General features: G+C 37.5%; 1 protein-coding gene across 1 annotated transcript in view; it reads left to right on the top strand.

The window, feature by feature from the left end:
* CCDC113 (coiled-coil domain containing 113) overlaps positions 1 to 17,384 on the top strand; it is a 293,612-nt gene that overhangs the window by 16,741 nt on the left and 259,487 nt on the right. Inside the window, exons 2-4 of the mRNA XM_044062236.1 lie at positions 375 to 501; positions 8,816 to 8,980; positions 10,248 to 10,403. Coding sequence (XP_043918171.1) covers positions 375 to 501; positions 8,816 to 8,980; positions 10,248 to 10,403 — 448 coding nt within the window. The remainder of the gene's footprint in view (positions 1 to 374; positions 502 to 8,815; positions 8,981 to 10,247; positions 10,404 to 17,384) is intronic.

Here is a 17,384-nt window from a genome sequence, read left to right as displayed (position 1 = left end):
CTCAGGCTGAAAATACCAAATTCTAGGAAAATCCTATGTTTTTTCAATTCTCTGATGGTTCAAATTTGGGATTTACTGGCATTTTTTTTAAGAAAAAATGAAAATCGGCATCCCTGTTCATGATAAGTGTATCCATTGTTAAAGTAGGTAAATATTAAAATGTATAGAAATAACCTTTGTACAAAATGATATAGTTAACAGGCTGGTAGAATATGTGCAGATAATGAGAATGTCTGCATAAGAGATGTTTTTCTTCCAGCTGCTTTATACACTGTGTTTGAATTATTTTGAATTGGTTAAAATATGATTGACTGCAGAGATTATCTGGATCTTAAGGCTGTTTAATTAGATAACTGAACATGTTTCTGTTGCAGTCATTACAATGCTGCTCTCATGGCTGAGACAGAGATGTTTGATAAGTACCTTAAGAGTCTGGATCCCAAGGATTTGGTACCCCAACCTGCTGTGGAGGGAACACATGCTTCACAGGATTTTGTGCAGGTAGGAAGTATACTTTACCTTTTTGTGTGTGTCCACCTAGCAGTATGATTTGTGTGAAAAAATAATTTTTAATTCCAGGGTATTCACTATCCTAGGTCCACAAATGTAGTATTCACAGCTTGTTGAAATAACATCCTTAACTATGCTGGATTTTTAAGCCAATTAAAAATCTGCTCAGAGATGAAGCCATTTGCAAATGTCAGGGTACCGTTACATAATCATGCTAGTGATATGTGCAGTTGTGGTACTTACTCAGATAATTCAGGGAATTTGGATTTAGGTGCATAATTATGAATAGTTGTACTGGCTGACATTCACTTCTCTTGGGTAATAACATGGTTCACACGTGTTAAAATATTGTAAATAATCATAATTCTATTATTTTAATTGTCTCTGCTTTATCATTTATATTATTATCCTTTGTACTGTCATGGATGAAAAAAAGCACTGGAGGTCCAGCTTAATAACTTGCATCAACAAACAAATAGAAAAAAAAAACACGTAAAGAATATTTTCTAGTGATAATTGTTTTTTCACTGTTTCCTAGTTCTGCATGTGATCTGTCTTTCCTTAGCATATAGTCAGTTTAGTGGGATACATTCTGATACATAGTATGTATTGGTTTGTTTTTGTGTGTGTCTATGTGCAGCTGTTATAATTTCATAATGGATAATGACCGTCATGTTACTGGTCATCCTTTATATGTCTTTGAGCAGTCACTTTGACATTAATGACCTCAGTACAACATTCACAAAGTAGCTACAAGAAGGTATGACACTGTGCTTTACACCATCATCATGGCAACTAGTAATCTAAGTCTGAATATTCAGGCTGCAGGAAATTTAGGACTGGCACTGCTACCCATTACATCTCAACCAGTCAAAATTCTTCCAGGCTGCATCCCACACTTTAGCTCCTTGCTATTCTGAAAAAAAAAATTTTTTTATTGAGTATGCTGTTTAGATCTCTTGCTTTCCCATGTTACTTAAGTCGTAAAGTTATTTATTTCATAGGATCATAGGAGGTTACTAGGCTAATGGCCCTGGGGCCTTTACAAGCTTAGCCAAGAGTTTATCCCCAAAATGTAACCTCAGTTAGCAACTATCGCCCCTGTCAATGAGGGACACAGGTGGAACCCCTGGGACAAATTTATGGTTTCTCATCCACTCATCAAAGTTGCGCTTGAAGAGGGTTAGTGAGGTACTTTGTTTGACATGTATGAGAAGTCTATTCCAGAGACAGGGCAGCCTCTGGGAGACAAACCTATCTCTCTAGCAGGTTTTGTTGATGTCGCATATTAGATTCAGGACTTTCGAGCGGTTATTGCGTGAGGAGTTAGAGTTACGGATATGGAGCATCTCTAGTAGGGGAGTGTCCAAGATTGCCTTGGAGGCGAGACACAGATCACCTCTGAGCAATCTGTATGATACTGAGTAGAGTGATAGTGCTTTGAGCTTGTCCGTATAGGGCAGGTGTTGGATGCCATGGATTCTCTTTGTGAGGTATTTCTGTGGCCTTTCCAGTTGGTGCAGATGTTTGGAGAGGTACATACCAAATGAGGCATTATACTCCATTATTGGTCTAATGTGGGAGGAGTATAGAGCGGTAATAACCTCCTTTTTTCTGGATGCATTCCCTTTACTTATGATATGAACCAAGTAAAGAGCTTTTCTGACTGCTGCTGCTGCATGATGGTCGAATGTGCGATTGTTGTCAACCTGAGTACCCAGGTCTCTTAGCACAGGTTATGTGCTTAGGGGGTTACCATTGATGTGGTAATCAGTAGGGGCTATGTTTTTGCCAAATGGTATGATGATACATTTTTTTTACATTTAACTTGAGGCCATGAATTTGGCACCAGTCATTTGTAGTTGTGAGACCCTTTTGCAGTATGCTAACATCATTTGGGGAGTCAATGACGGCACCTAACTTACAGTCATCCGCAAACTTGGTCAGCCACAGGCCTTTTGTCTTAGTCTGGACCTCTGAGAAGTAGTTGCCAAACAGTAGAGGTCTCAACACAGATCCCTGGGAAACTCCACTAGTAACAGATTTGCTGTCTGAGGTGGAGGTGTCTATTTTGACCTTGAGAGTCCTGTCGGTGAGCCAGTTGGCCACTCACCTGATGAGATAGGGATTTACACCAAGTTGCATTAGCATTTTGATGATGCTTGAGTGGGGATTATATCAAAGGACTTGGCCAAGTCAAGGTAAGCTGTATGTACTGACTTTCCCTCATCCAAGACCTTGGTGAGAGTCTCAAAGAAGTCAACCAGGTTCAATAGGCAAGATCTGCCCTTGACAAATCTGAACTGGTTGTGGTCAAATGCTTGGAGATTGCCTACGAACTTGTTTATGAGATCCATAATATGTTCCATGGCTTTACAGAGCAGACGTCAAGCTAATGGGGCAATAGTTTCCAGGGTCAGTAGTGGCACCAGCTTTGTGCAAGGGGATGCCAATGGGAGTTCTCCACTCTGCTGGAATGAAGCCAGTATTTAGGCTGTGATTGAATAGGGTGCTCAATGACAAAGATAGTTCTTGCTGGAGATGGTGCAGAATACAGCCTGCCATGCATCCTAATGTAACTGAAGAAGGCTTTGTGGTTTCCCTTTGTTTTGGAGGCTTGTTTCAATTCATAATTGGCTTTGGAATTTTTCACTAGTGATCTAGTTTGCTTGTTGAGGCTAAGGAGGGAGTTTTTCCAATTTGGAATTTGACACTTTTTACCCTTGGGCAACAGTTTCTTCCTTTTGTTGTAAAGCCTATTGATAGAGGATGTATAATAGACAGGTTTGTGTTTCTTTAAGGAGCAGGTTTTAGTTCTGTTGGGTATGGCTGAATCCATGCAGTAGTACAGGTGTTTGTATACTGTATTGGCATACTGTTCAGCATAGTTGTCTGCATCCTTTGAGGGGAGCGGTAGTGTGAAGCTACTGATACCCTCCCTTAGGAGGTTGTAGTCAGCTTTTGAGAAGTTTTTTTAGCTTGATTACAGCTGAAGGGGTGGGGGGTTGGATGGGATAGAAATTTCAAATGACACAGACCGATGATCTGATCTCACCAGGGATGAACATACTTTGGGAGTGGTGCAGTGGTCACCCAGGTTGGTGAGAACCAAGTCCAGAATGTTATCTCACCTTGTGGTGGCTGAGACGAGCTGGTCTAGTGCATTAGAATTGATGAAGTGAAGGAATCGTTGGGTGAGTGCATTAGTGCAGGAATAGTTCACCCAGTCTATTGTGAGGTAGGCAAAGTCATCAAGGATTAGGGTGTTAGGAGGTACCTTGATGAAGTCAAGTAGATACAGGTAGGAGGAGTGGGTGTCCTGAGTAATGGAAGGGTTGTATAGCTGGCTGTAACTTGGATGGGTGTCTTGCCAACTGTCAGTTGCACCTGGAGTAGTTCCAGTGCCTGATGCTGGCAAACCATTCTGGAGGTGTGCCTGTCCTTAATGAAGACCAAGACTCCACCACCCTTAGTCTTCTCAACCTGATTTTGGGGTCGGAATGTATGGAATGAGGTATAGCCTGGTAAGGTAGGGGTGCTGTCCACAGCCCTGAACCAAGTTTCCGTGACCGCACAGACATCAGAATCTTCTAGTGCAAGGAGAGCCTCCAGTGAGTGCATTTTCAGGTTAAGGCTCCTAGCATTAAGCAGCATGAACTTCAATTTGCTTTTTTGACAGATCTTTTATGTTGGAAGATTTGTCTTTGGTACATTGCCTAAAAAAGGTACAATGTGGGAGGCAAGAGTCTTGGCCAGGATCTGGAATTCCAGTGGTGACAGGTGGAGGCCATCTCTGACAAAGCATTGAGGCCTGTCAGCCATGTCATCCCAGACAGACAGATACTGGATCCCCTTGGAATGACACCAAAAACTAATACAATTGTTAAAATCAATTATTTTGTGTTGGTATTATGGTATCATTTTTGATGAAGGTAGGATACTGCTTAGGGATAGGGTCATACCTGCCTGGGACACATACTCTGAAAGCTCAATTATGTCTCTCTTCATATAGTTTAGGGAGGTACGTCTCAAGCCATTCACACCAACATGGACAATGACAGAGTCATACCTGTACTTGTTGTGGAGAGACTTAAGTGCATGCATGATGTGGTGGATTCTGGCATCAGACAGGCAATTGACAATCACCATCTCCTTGTTGAGCCTAGTGAGAGGGACACTGGTGTGTCTCACAAGTGAGTCGTCAATGACTAGTATGGTTGGTTTATTGTGGGCTGTGTTGGTTTATTATTTTGCTTTACAGGCTGTGTTTGTAAGACACTGGTGTGTTGTCTGCTGTGTGTGATGAGTTTGGTGTTGTGTGTGGAATGTTTGTAAGTGTGTTTTGGAGGTCTCTGCTGTTTAGGTATGTTTTTATTAAGGACTTCTGCATAGGTGGGTGTATGTTGTGCTTGGCTATGTGATATGAGTGGTTTGGTGTTTGTACTGGCAATCGCCTCTTTGTCAGGAGTACCAACTGCGGGTCGAGAGAGCATGGATTTCAGTTTACTGATGTAGATGCATTTCTTGCAAGTACAAGAATAATGTACTAGGAGAAGAGGGCTGTCAGTAAACATGAGGCAGTTGTTACACTGTCTCAGTATGCCCATGTCAACCAGGCTGGCAGAAGAAACTGATGGGAATTGTTTTTGTTTAAGTGGAAAGGGAGGAAACAGAAGATATTTAAAGATTAAGAAACTAAGGGGGTTGGCCTTCCCAAATGATCTCACTCCACTCAGTTGAGTGATCATATGAGATGGGACTGGGAGGAGTGTCCAAAGTCAAACAAGCAAGGGGGGTAGTCCTTCCCAAATGATCTCACTGTACTCAGGTGAGTGAGTAAATGAGATGGGAATCAAATATACAGCAGGAGCAGGCAATTCCCAAGCCATCAAGTTTAAGAGTACAACAACACTTGGGTGGGAAAGCGGGAAAACAAACAATGCAGACAGACAGAGGCCAGCAATAAACAATGAAACAAATATATAAATGCAGTACAGTTTTGTTAACTATCACTGAAACAGATCAAGTGCAAAAAAGTATACTTATATTAGCTTGGTATATCCAGATGGTTCTAGAATCCAACACAGCCAGGTAATTAGCTCTGCTACTGAGCACAATTTCACAGAAATGTAAGTCTTTGTACCAGAAGTATAACAGAGAAAATAAACCCTCAGGCAATCAGATAAACACAGGGGTGTTAACCAATAGCTAACACCTGCGGTGGGCTGACTCCACAGAATGCAAAGCAACCCCCACCATGAAACTAGCTACTAAACTAACCCCGAGAAACAAACAATGCAGACAAACGGGCCAGCAATAAACAATGAAGCAAATATATAAATGCAGTACAGTTTTGCTAACTATCACTGAAAAAGATCAAGTGCAAAAAAGTATACTTATATCAGCTTGGTATATCTAGATGGTTATAGAATCCAACACAGCCAGGTAGTTAGCTCTGCTATATCAGATTTTTGTGATAAAAATATATATGTAGTATATTATTATATCTAATTATCTTGCAGCTCTGACTCAGACATTGAAAATCTGACAGGTATATAGTTTAATGAAGCTTGTCTAGTAAACAATAGTTTGTAATTCTTTCTGGTGCTGTTTAGAACCTGTTTTCCTTTGATAACTCCTGCATATTACAAACATGTTTTGAAAAAAAAAGTGCTCTTGGAACAAGCAAATCTGCCTGACTGACATGCAGCTGAAATATGTGCTTTGCCTTGAGCCAACCATAACACCTGTAGGTGGCAGTTTGCCATGGCTTTCATTAAGCTGCTAGACATAAATGATATAAAGCACTGGAAAATGCTGTTATGGCTGAAAAGTTTAAAAAAAAATAAACAACTATAGCAACTTCATTTTCATCCTTCATGCATCCAAAAGTCACACACAGAAGATGTGGGTTATCCATTGATATGGAGGATCATCATAAGAAGACCACCAAAAATGCAGAAGCAAACATGAAAGGTCTTGGGATCCATATCCCTCAAATCTCCAGAAATCCCCAGCGATGGTTCTTCCAACACCATTGTAATTGTCGATGATACTACATTAGTGGGCTACATCAGTTCCTCTCCTTGCTTTGCCAGCTCTTTTGGTGGTTCAGAAACTAACATGAGGCTCACCTTATGAAACTGTAGCAGTTTCACACTCCCCTACTACTTTTACTACAGCCTTCTTACCCTGTTCTTCCTACCCATCCAGACTGGATGACTAGCAGGAACTTTTGCCATTACATGCCTTACCTCCTTACCTAGTCAGCAGATCTTGATTGGGACTAACTGAATATAAACTGGTGGCTGAAGGCAGAGACTCTTGGCATGTCTTATTACCCCCAATAGCAGTTAGCACAGCCCCTTCCATGGAATCTGGATACTCCAAAATAATTCCTGGTCTAATAGGATTTGATCCAGTGTCGTCCCAAAAAAAGTGTGCTAAAAGATATAACACACAAAGCCTAGCCAAACCTTCATTATGAGACTGTCTTAGCAGATCTGGATAAATATAAATGGATGATTTCATCTCCTCCTCTACTAGATGACTCATAGTTTCCAAAGATCCTAAAGCTTATGCAGGAGGAGATCATAACCTTCTGACTTTGTCTCTTTTCCCCAGAGGAAACTACAAAAAGTGTGTAGATTACCAGAACCAATATCTTGTATATTTGCATCAAAACTTGACATTAATGTATTTTATTATCTTGAACTGGGAACAACAAAACCCAAATACAGTAGCCCCAGTTTTGTGGAAAGCAGTTTGATTGACATACTACACGAATACTTATTACATCAGCCTCTTACATTATCTAACCCCTCCACAGGCCACATGGTTCCTCCTCCCTCTCAGGAGTTTTAACTGTCCTTCCACCTGATCCCTCCCAGTTTTCTAGCCTTTTATCTAGCCAGGCACAGAGCTATCTAGCCATCTTTTGGACTGACTTCACCACATGGAAGCTGAAGATATGAAGAATCTGAATAGAAGAGCCCTCATTAACTTATAGATGCAGGAAAAGGCTTGATAGTGAAGACCTCAGACTGGAACACCATAAAACCATGCTCTAAAACCAAGGGCAATCTCCCTCTCATTGCTGATACTCAAGAAATGTTTGTTTTCTTCAGCACTTTTAAATGAATGTATATATTTGTATTAACAATAGGTGGCAGCATTTTACTGTTAATGTTGGATGTTGACTAAACATTCTATGTTAATGAATTATTTAATTGTGTTTTGGTTATTCCTTGTAGTAAAATAACTTGTTTTTTATATTGGTTTTAAAAGTCTTTTTGTGGAAATGAAAGGGTTTTATCTGAAAAAAAATTCATTATTGTGGAGAAAAGCACCCACTAAACTTCAGTTGTGTTTAATTAGTGTGGTTACATTGATGTTTTGTTCTTGAAACATATTTGCCAAAATTTAGTTTGCTTGTTTGGCCTGATAATTCTGTATAACTAGCACATACTAACATGCCTGTAGTTAAAATTTGGCTGTTGCATAAATGTTAAGGTTAACAATATTCTTCTGAAAAATTTGGCAGGAAATCATCCAGCTGGGTTATAACAAGTATTTATATTTTAACTGAAAATGCTATGAATTGCTTCACACAGATATACAGCCTAAATGTAGCTGGAATCACTGTACACAGCTGATGTAACAGGGCCTGATACATCCCCCTGTTTATATGTTTTCTTTTGTTAATTGTATGCTACAACTGCATTTTGTATCAGTTAAATCATTCCTCTCAGCTGTACAGATTTTCCTATAATGTCCACACTTTGCCTCATATTTTAGGTTCATTTTTCATAAAAGTGTGGTTTTCTGGCAAATCATTAGCAATGCATTAAAGATTGAAGTCAGATAATAATGACAGACATTTGAGTTTCAGAGTTCATACCCTTCAGACAATTCATGCTAATGCAAAACATGTTATTCTATCAACTTTCTAAGTTTGCAGGAGCAATATTTAAAACTTGTCCCCATCTCAGGGCCTTTGTCCACCATTATTTATGGCTTTGTCCAGATTTCCTGCTCTAAGAGGTTGAGAGGTATAAGTTTTAGCAAATACACATTTATTTAGGTACTGCTAATTATTCCATGGGATTATCTGAAAGACACACACACACACACACACACACACACACACACACACACACACACACACACACACACACACACATACATTTATGCTCACAGTCTACATACTGACATACTTCATTCATTCTAATACTACTACTCTTTTAAATCATTATTAGTATCCATTTCACTCTTAAAAATAATCTTAAGATGTTACTTTTTCTAGACCCGGTCAAGGCGCAAGTCAAAATCCAGAAGTGTAAGCATAGAACGCCTACAGCAATTAACAGTGGAAGAAAAGTGTGATATTGCCCAGCGGGAGTTAGAAGACATAAAAGAGGAAACTGAGAAACTGAAAGAAAATTCCCAGAGAGTACTGAACAACTATAAGGTAAAACTATATTTCGAAAATATGAAATGTGAAAAATAGAGGGAAACGTCAAAGAATAGTACATAGTTATAAGTAAGGCTATGCTTGGGATCTTGTTATTTTTGGAGGAAAAATTAATTTGTGGCAAATGTTGAGGATCGATTCTTAGTTCCATTTTCTTGTCCAAATGAATGCTTTGGTTTTTAATTTTTTTCTTCTCTGTTCTCATTTATCATGAACACATTAGTATATTTAACTCATTTGTCAAATGATTGTATATGTATATAAACAAAGTGCTATTGTTGTAGTTGTACCTACTGTTAGACTTGCTGTATCTGCTATAACTTATGTAATATATATTGTTTGTCATGCTTTATTTACTCTTACTAATGCTCTATGTACTGTCACTTTTTGTGGAGCGTTTCTTCCTGGGCCTTCACTGAAAATGGGTTCTGCCCAGTTGGGACTTTCCTGGTAAACAAATGTAAAAGGAATGAATAAATAAATAAATAAATCAGAATGTTCCTTTACTAGCAGTGATATAATTCATATTTCCTCTTACAGACTGTTGTTATGTTAAAATTTATGGTGCTACTGATAGCTTTCTTTGACTAGATCAAGCTGTCTATAATTAAACCAAACAGAGACATGTCTTTGCATAATAAACATGACAGCTAGAACAGAGAAAGAAACAATCAAAACATAAATCATCTGAGGAATATCTTGATGGGATTAACAGATGAAGCAACTGCTGATTTTAGCCATGACTTTTTTCCCTTTGTTATATATCCTGTTAAGGATAGGATTCCATCAATGTGGTTTGCTTTTAGAGTGTGTTTTGTTTTTCCTGTCTGCATATCTTGTATAAGGCTGTATTAACTGTCACTGTACAACTGTAGTTATCTACTGCTGGTAATTTCAATGGACTGTCTTCCTTGCATGCTGTTGTTTTATGTACAGCAGTACTTGGTTATGGAGTTCCTTGGGACACAGCTGAAAATGGGCTGTGGCCCAGCTGAATAATCTAGTCAACAAAATACAAGCTAACTAATTAACTTATAGATGCACAGCAATTGATTCTCACCATTTTTGCACTGTCTGGAGTAAAAAAATAGGGAAGTGGTTTATAAACTTAGTGCACAAAAAACTCTTGGCACAGAATCTGGAGGTTTATTACTCTTGGCATTTTTTTATATTAAGAAATCACTTTTACGCCTTCACTCACAAAGTCACCAGCAGAGATAGAAATATATAAATATATGTTTTTGTTTCCTTTTGAAATAATTAGGCAACTCTGGAAGAAGCGGAGATTCATTCAACTGAGTTGAAAAAATCACTGTATGAATTTGACCGTGATATTGTCAAAGATTTTTCTGAGAAGCATGGCGGGGTGGCTGCAGCAGACAAGGTTTATCGTTATATGGAAGACAAGATTCGTGCCAGGGTAATAACCTTTTTTTTTTCTTTTAGTTCTTCAGTTCAGTTCAAAATGTAGTATTTTGCTTTGATTAGTATTTTGCCCACTTTGTATGGACTGACAGTCTGCCTAGAGTACGCATGTATCCAATTATTTCTATATTGATGACCAAAACTCCTGCATATGACAGTCTTTGGAAATGAAGAAGCAAAACTGGCCCAAACAAGGGAAAGTATATTTTTAAAGCTGTTAGATACTAATAAAGAGGTTTGCTAGCTTGCTTCTATCTTGTCAGTGTGCTGCTGCCTTCTGGCCTCAGTGGCCCATTCTCCTAAAACCTCTGCTTTGCTTTTTCCCTAAACCATAGTGACATTGTTTACTTATGCTAGTCAACAAAATACAAGTTAATTCATTAAGCAAGTATTGTAGATGCTTGATAATTAATCCTTAATGTTCATGCACTGTCTGTTGCTGTATTTTATGGGACTACTACAGGTACTCAAGTGTAGTAGCTTGTGATACACTTGCTCTATGACACTACCAGAACCCTAACTCTAACCTTAAAACTCCCACCCATGTCCCATCCTGATTCCTTACTCCCTTGCCCTAAAACTCCATGGCCCCCTCCCAAACCCTAAAATCCCTGATCACTCTCTAAGCCTAAAACTCCAACCCCACTCACAAATCCTAAATTCCCCAATCATTCCCTAACCCTAAAACTTTGCTCTTGCTCCTTAAATATTAAACTCCCTTTCTGTTTCCTAACCCTAAAACTTCTTTCCTACTCCTTAACCCTAAATTCACCCTCTTGTCCCTAAATCTAAAATCACCCTCCCCCCACAGCTTACCTCACTTGAACTCAAATAATGCATTGGGGTAAAGCGCAGCAGCTCTTTGCCTGAACTCATATTTGATTTTAAGTATGAATGGCGGCCTACACGAGCTACAAGCCACTAAAGTTCCTGACTTCGAGACAATGGTTTTTGAGAGATTGTAGTAAAACTATTTTTTTTTTAATTTTTTTACCATGACACCTTTAACAATGATATAAAAATGTAAACTTCTGAAGATTCAAAATCCTCTAATAATCATAAATAGTTATACATCCTTAACAATTCCAGAATATCATATCTGTTGTCTAATATATTATAAAAGTATTTTCCCAGCAGTTTACAGTCTACAGATTTACAACAAACCTTACATTCATCTATTTTAACCCCAAATATTTACATCACAATAGGGAGTACATCTATAAATTCCAGCCACTGATTTCCTAACTTGATGTACCCAGGTAATAGGCAGTCATTGGCTGGTCTGTTAGCCAAAATTAACTCAGTTGCTAGGGCCCTCATCTTATCTATCCTGATGCCTTCTTATATCTTAAGAAATATCGTAAATTTAACAGCAAAACATTTTAATCCAAATAATTCAACTAAACATAATGCAAGCTCAATGTATTTGTGTAATTAAGGTGTTTAGAATGACATACCAGTTAACATTCCTTAGCAATCTAAATCCTGGTGAATACAATATGAATTCTCTGCCAAGCATATGGAAAGTATTTGTCTCAGTATCTCAAATTAGTCCTCACACTTCAGATTACACAGCATATCTGAATATAAATCTTAAGATCTGTATTTTTAAAGGGATATTAAATCAAGTAAACAACTGACCAGGAGATGGGAGGGCATAATTAAAAAAAAAAAAAAAAAATCTAAGCATCATGAAATGAACCTGGCTCAGTCAGGGGACAATTCCTTCAGTGGACTATCATAAGGGGTGAGTTATTCCCAGCAAGGATAGCCCATAGGCCTATCCTCTAAAACAGAATCAGATATCGGACAGAAACTATCAATTATTCATTTGGTACTACACCAGGTAAAGGGAGTGTGTAATATTATTAGTTTCAAGGACAAACCTTGCTGTGCTCAATATAAACTGAAATCCACCAAAGCTGTTACATGCACCTCTGCCAGTTCCCCAGCAACAATGGTTTCCACTCCTTCATCTACAGTAATGACCTCTATATTTCAACCTCATAAAAACTGATAATGCACCAAGAAGAATTTAAACTTTATAGAATAATTCTTTCAAATATTCCCTTAACACTGATTGACTGTGAATATTCAACTTTTGAAGAACGCACACAAAAAAAACAAACTTAAAAACAAAAAACAGCTATGGAAACTGGAACTTGAAAATATGACTTTAATACCAGTGAAACCACTAAGTGCTTTCATTCCTTTCAAAATTCAGGGACTTCATCAGAGATACAAACCATAGTAAAACAACCATATTTATACTGCTCTCACACAAATTAGAAACTTGACTTTGATTAAAACACATTAAAAACTTTGACTACATGTATTATAAACTTCAAAAACTTTAAAAACTTTGAAAACTTCCAACAAGTTTAAATGATCATATGTCTATCTCTAGCCTATTGAAGTTAAGGGTGAAACAATTATGAATTAACATGAAAAATTAAATATGTCTGAAGGAGGTTTTCAAAGTTTTTAAAGCTTTTGAAGTTAATAATAACGACAATCATAGTTTTTAATGTTTTTATTCAAATTCTTATTTAATGCTATGTATTGTTGACTCTGTTATGTGGTGGGAACTTTAACTGTGGTTAGTTTGATTATCAAATTAATTTAATTAAGTTCAGCCCAGTTTCACCGCCAAACCTGACTGATCCGGCTCTTACAGCCAATTCTTATCCCAAAGTTATGGATTTGACTTGCCGACTTCCCTTACCTACATTGTTCTAAGATGCTAAAGGCTGTTCACCTTGGGTATGGCCAGGCAGATCTACCTGAAAACATTGACAGATGAAAACACCGAAAACAAGATCACTGACACCACAAAACCGACAGTTCAAAAACACGACAGTTTACATGCCCGACAAACCACAATCCCAACAGTCAACAAAACAAAACGAATCCCTTTTCTGAAAAACACACACACAGCACAAGCACACCAAAAACCTTACAAACCTACACTAAACCTTACATACACAGCTATCTATGCACTAACCTTAACCCAAACCCTAACCCTAAGGTCCGTCACTATCACACACTTACCTTACCCGCACCCTAACCCTAAAGTCCGTCACTATCGCACACTTACTTTACCTGCACCCTAACCCTAAAGTCCGTCACTATCGCACACTTACCTTACCTGCACCCTAACCCTAAAGTCCGTCACTGTCGCACACTTACCTTACCCGCACCCTAACCCTAAAGTCCGTCACTATTGCACACTTACCTTACCCGCACCCTAACCCTAAAGTCCGTCACTAACGCACACTTACCATACCTGCACCCTAACGGCCGTCACTATCCCATACTTACACAGTCTTGCTCGTTTCACATGTCGGGATTTTGAACTGTCGATCATTTCATTTCAGTTGACGGTCTTCCGGTGTCGGTGTTCTTGTCGTCGGCGTTTCAAACTTTAGATGTTTTCAGGTAGATCTGTCCAGGCACAAGATATACCCTCTCCCCCAGATTTTTGAGGGCCAGAGAAAGCTCACTTGACACCACTGGAACCATGATACTTTCCAAAAGAAACTAACCAGGATTAATATTCAAATTTCTCAGATGATGACGATCAAATTAATAACAATCTATATAAAAAAAATTACTGATAATTAGTTAATAATGCAGTTACTGTAAAAGACGCACAGTTTCATGGGAAGCACCATAAGACCTCCTCCTCCTCAGTATTTTTTACTGTTTTGACATTTTATGCCCTAGTTTACTTGGATAAATTTGACTGTTTGTGCTATGCCAGTATAATCATCCTCCTTTTGTTTTGCTTACAGCACCTAACGATACTGAGAGAGTGATGTTACTGTCCTGTTTTTCCTGTTCATTTGTATTAAAAATAAAAAGAAAACAGTTATGGATTGAAAACAGTATTTAGTCAGATGGGAAGTTTGTATTTTAGCTGTAGGTTTGTTTGCAAAGGACAAATTTCTTTGTACCATATTTTCTTTCCTATCTGGCCCATGCTAAGTCAAGACACACCCAAGGTATAAATGAAAGCTTCTATAAACTATCAGTGTATTTTGTGTTATCTAGTGCTGATGGCCCGATAGCTTGTCATAACTGGTGTTTTCTTACCTTGGTTGTGGATATGTAAAATTATATTTTGAGACATGCTTCTATTTAGATTACCACAAAAGACTTTAATGGTAACATGAGGGTGTGATTCTCCACATGTGACAGTAAATCTTGTTTATAGGATATCAACACAAAATCTTTCACATCATCTCTCAGCCAGTATTAGGACCCTATGCCACACAGAAGGATCTGCAACTCTAAGTCTTATTGTTACCAGATCTTTGAGTAACATTGTAGAACCAGTTGTTCTGTTTTATTATCTCTTTTCGGTGTCTGTCCATTGTGGTTGGCTAGACATTCTGGAAATGAGTGTTTATCAGTAGTACAGAGAGAGGTTATTGGGGACCTTACTGCAGTCTTTTCTAAGTCTTTGAGATTCTACCCTGCTTTACTTGTAGCTGTGGACATGGTATTGAGTGTTTAAGGATCTGGAATGGCATTTTTGGGGGTAAGGATTTTGCCTTCTTAGGATGACAGAGCTGTTCTGCACTGCAGACATTTGAATTCTGTGGAGCATACTGGATTCTGAGAGCTAGAAAGAGTATAGTACTGTTTTTTTTTTCACATTATTTTATTAGATTTACAAGTTCTGTCCAGTACACATAACAGTATCCATCCTACACCATAATGGATAACTGATCATTAGCAGATATTAACAGGGACACTGTTTCACAATTCTTAAGATGTTAAACTGAAATAATTTTTGCCTGAATTGGTACTACCTTATGTAGATGTAAAAGATCCTATGTTGCTTATTGATGATAGTGGAGATGCTTTATTAAACTGTTTATTTAGATCAGAACAAATGCACTACATTCATTCAAATATATGCACAACTACGCTACGTCATAGAAAAGTAAATTGTCTGTGTTGTAATACACAGCCATTTTAGAATTTGATACATTCCATTTTCTTTTTCCTCACCTCTTATTATATAATACTTCTCTAGACCTGAGTAAAGATAAATCTACAAACTCTAAATAGCAGCATTGTCAATTTGTCCCGCTTAATACCTTGTCATATTTCTATAAAGGACCTATGACATGTTCTGTTCAGTCGGGTGATCCAAGTAGTATAGTGCATTTTTTTTTTCTGGTAGCATATTCCAAAAATGCACCACCCTTTTATATCTCATAAAAAACATGGTTGTTTTTACTAGCAGATGAAGTATATCCTACATGGTTTTCAAACAACACCCCCATCTTTTTTTTGTGCCATGAATAAATGCGTATGTTCTTTTGGGTTCACCTTCCCGATTGTTTTAAATGTATACATACCAATCAGAATGTGCCATTGTTTTAAATTTAAATAGTGCTGAACATTTTTCCAGCAAGAAGTAAAACAAAATTTGCTGACCAATTATAAAAAAGTACAAATGTAAGAACATTTCAAACATAAAAGATCACTCATATTGCTGTCTTTATAATACACTAATGCCCATGCCCATCAGTTACATATGACTATGTACAACTCAAATTTTGAATGTGATAATGTAAATGCATATTAGTCCTACAAATCCAGACTAATGATTTAACTTTATAATGACTGTAGGGCAGCCATTCATATCCACAAGTTACCTTTGAACCCAAACGTTATAGCCCTGTTGTTGACTGTGTACACCTCAGATGTCTGATTGTGATCAAAATAATTAAATAAATAAATAACCATGGACAAATTGATGTATTTATTGGTCATTTCCCATAAATAACAACCAAAGTGTAAAGTATTCCAACTTATTTGACACAAATGCAAACTACTTCAAGTTTTTTTCACACGGACATTAACCAGAAAAAGAACTACTCCTACTTATGTCATTCCAGTGCAGAGTAGTCTTGCAAAGCCAGACTGTTTAAACTAAGTATCCAAAAGTAGCACTTATTCCTCACCCAGCAGTTATAACCCCTTTATTATGTACACCTCATCTGATTGTGATACAAAATATTACCATGAACTGTTTTGCTTAGCACAAGAATAAGACAAAGTCAAAAAAGAATGTGAGACAAAGGCCCAAAATCAGAGACAAATGTTCTTTATTGTTGTTAAACAATTAGAAACTTGCTAGAATCTTTTTTTTTGCATTAGAATGCATTTTTCTGTAAATACTTACCTCACCTACCACATTTGATGCTGCTTTTTAATGCTGGAAGTCCAACTATCTACTCTGCTATTTAATAGTTGTGAACTTTCAGCTTATTACCCTGCCAGTGAAGTATAAAACAGTAATGAGTAGAAAACTGTGGTTGTTTTAGATATGGTTGTTGCAGGTCATTTATTTATTTAAAGTAAAACATCATTAATTTACTTTAAATAAGTAAGTAAATAAATAAATAAATAAAGCAAGCAAGCATCTAAACAACGCTATTAGCCTATACTTCTCAAGTGTGCATGTGTAAATATTAGGCACTGCAAGTATTCAGATGTAAATATTCTTGGTGCCCTTGTCATTTTAATATTATTTTTTTTTTTCAAATGAAAACTAAAAGTAAAGGTTTGCTTTTTGAGCAATTATGTTCAGCACTTAAGCTAACTTAAATGAGTTAGAAGAGTTGAACATAAGTAAACTTTAAAAATAAAATGATTTTGTTGCAGATACTGAGTGTCTGGCAATGGGCACCCTTTGAACTGCAGACCAGAGGTGGCTGCTTGAATCATCCCTATTATAATCCACTTGCCACTTTTTGTATTAGCTGCTCCTTACTATATTCCCCGTGTGAACAATTCCTTTTTTTCATGTACCCAATAATTACTTTTGCTGTTACCTTCCTTTGTGACAATTTCTATAAAAACTCCATATACTGGCTTCTGTACTAATTATTTTCCTCTATTCCAATATTCCTATCATAATATTTTTGAGAAAGATGCCGCAGCTATGTATTTCATA

This window comes from Protopterus annectens, chromosome 1.part0, assembly GCF_019279795.1.
Source record: "Protopterus annectens isolate FY-2018-M chromosome 1.part0, PAN1.0, whole genome shotgun sequence".
Classification (NCBI taxonomy): domain Eukaryota; kingdom Metazoa; phylum Chordata; order Ceratodontiformes; family Protopteridae; genus Protopterus; species Protopterus annectens.
Note: the sequence above shows the minus strand (reverse complement) of the source record. Positions and strands in the feature narration are given on the sequence as shown.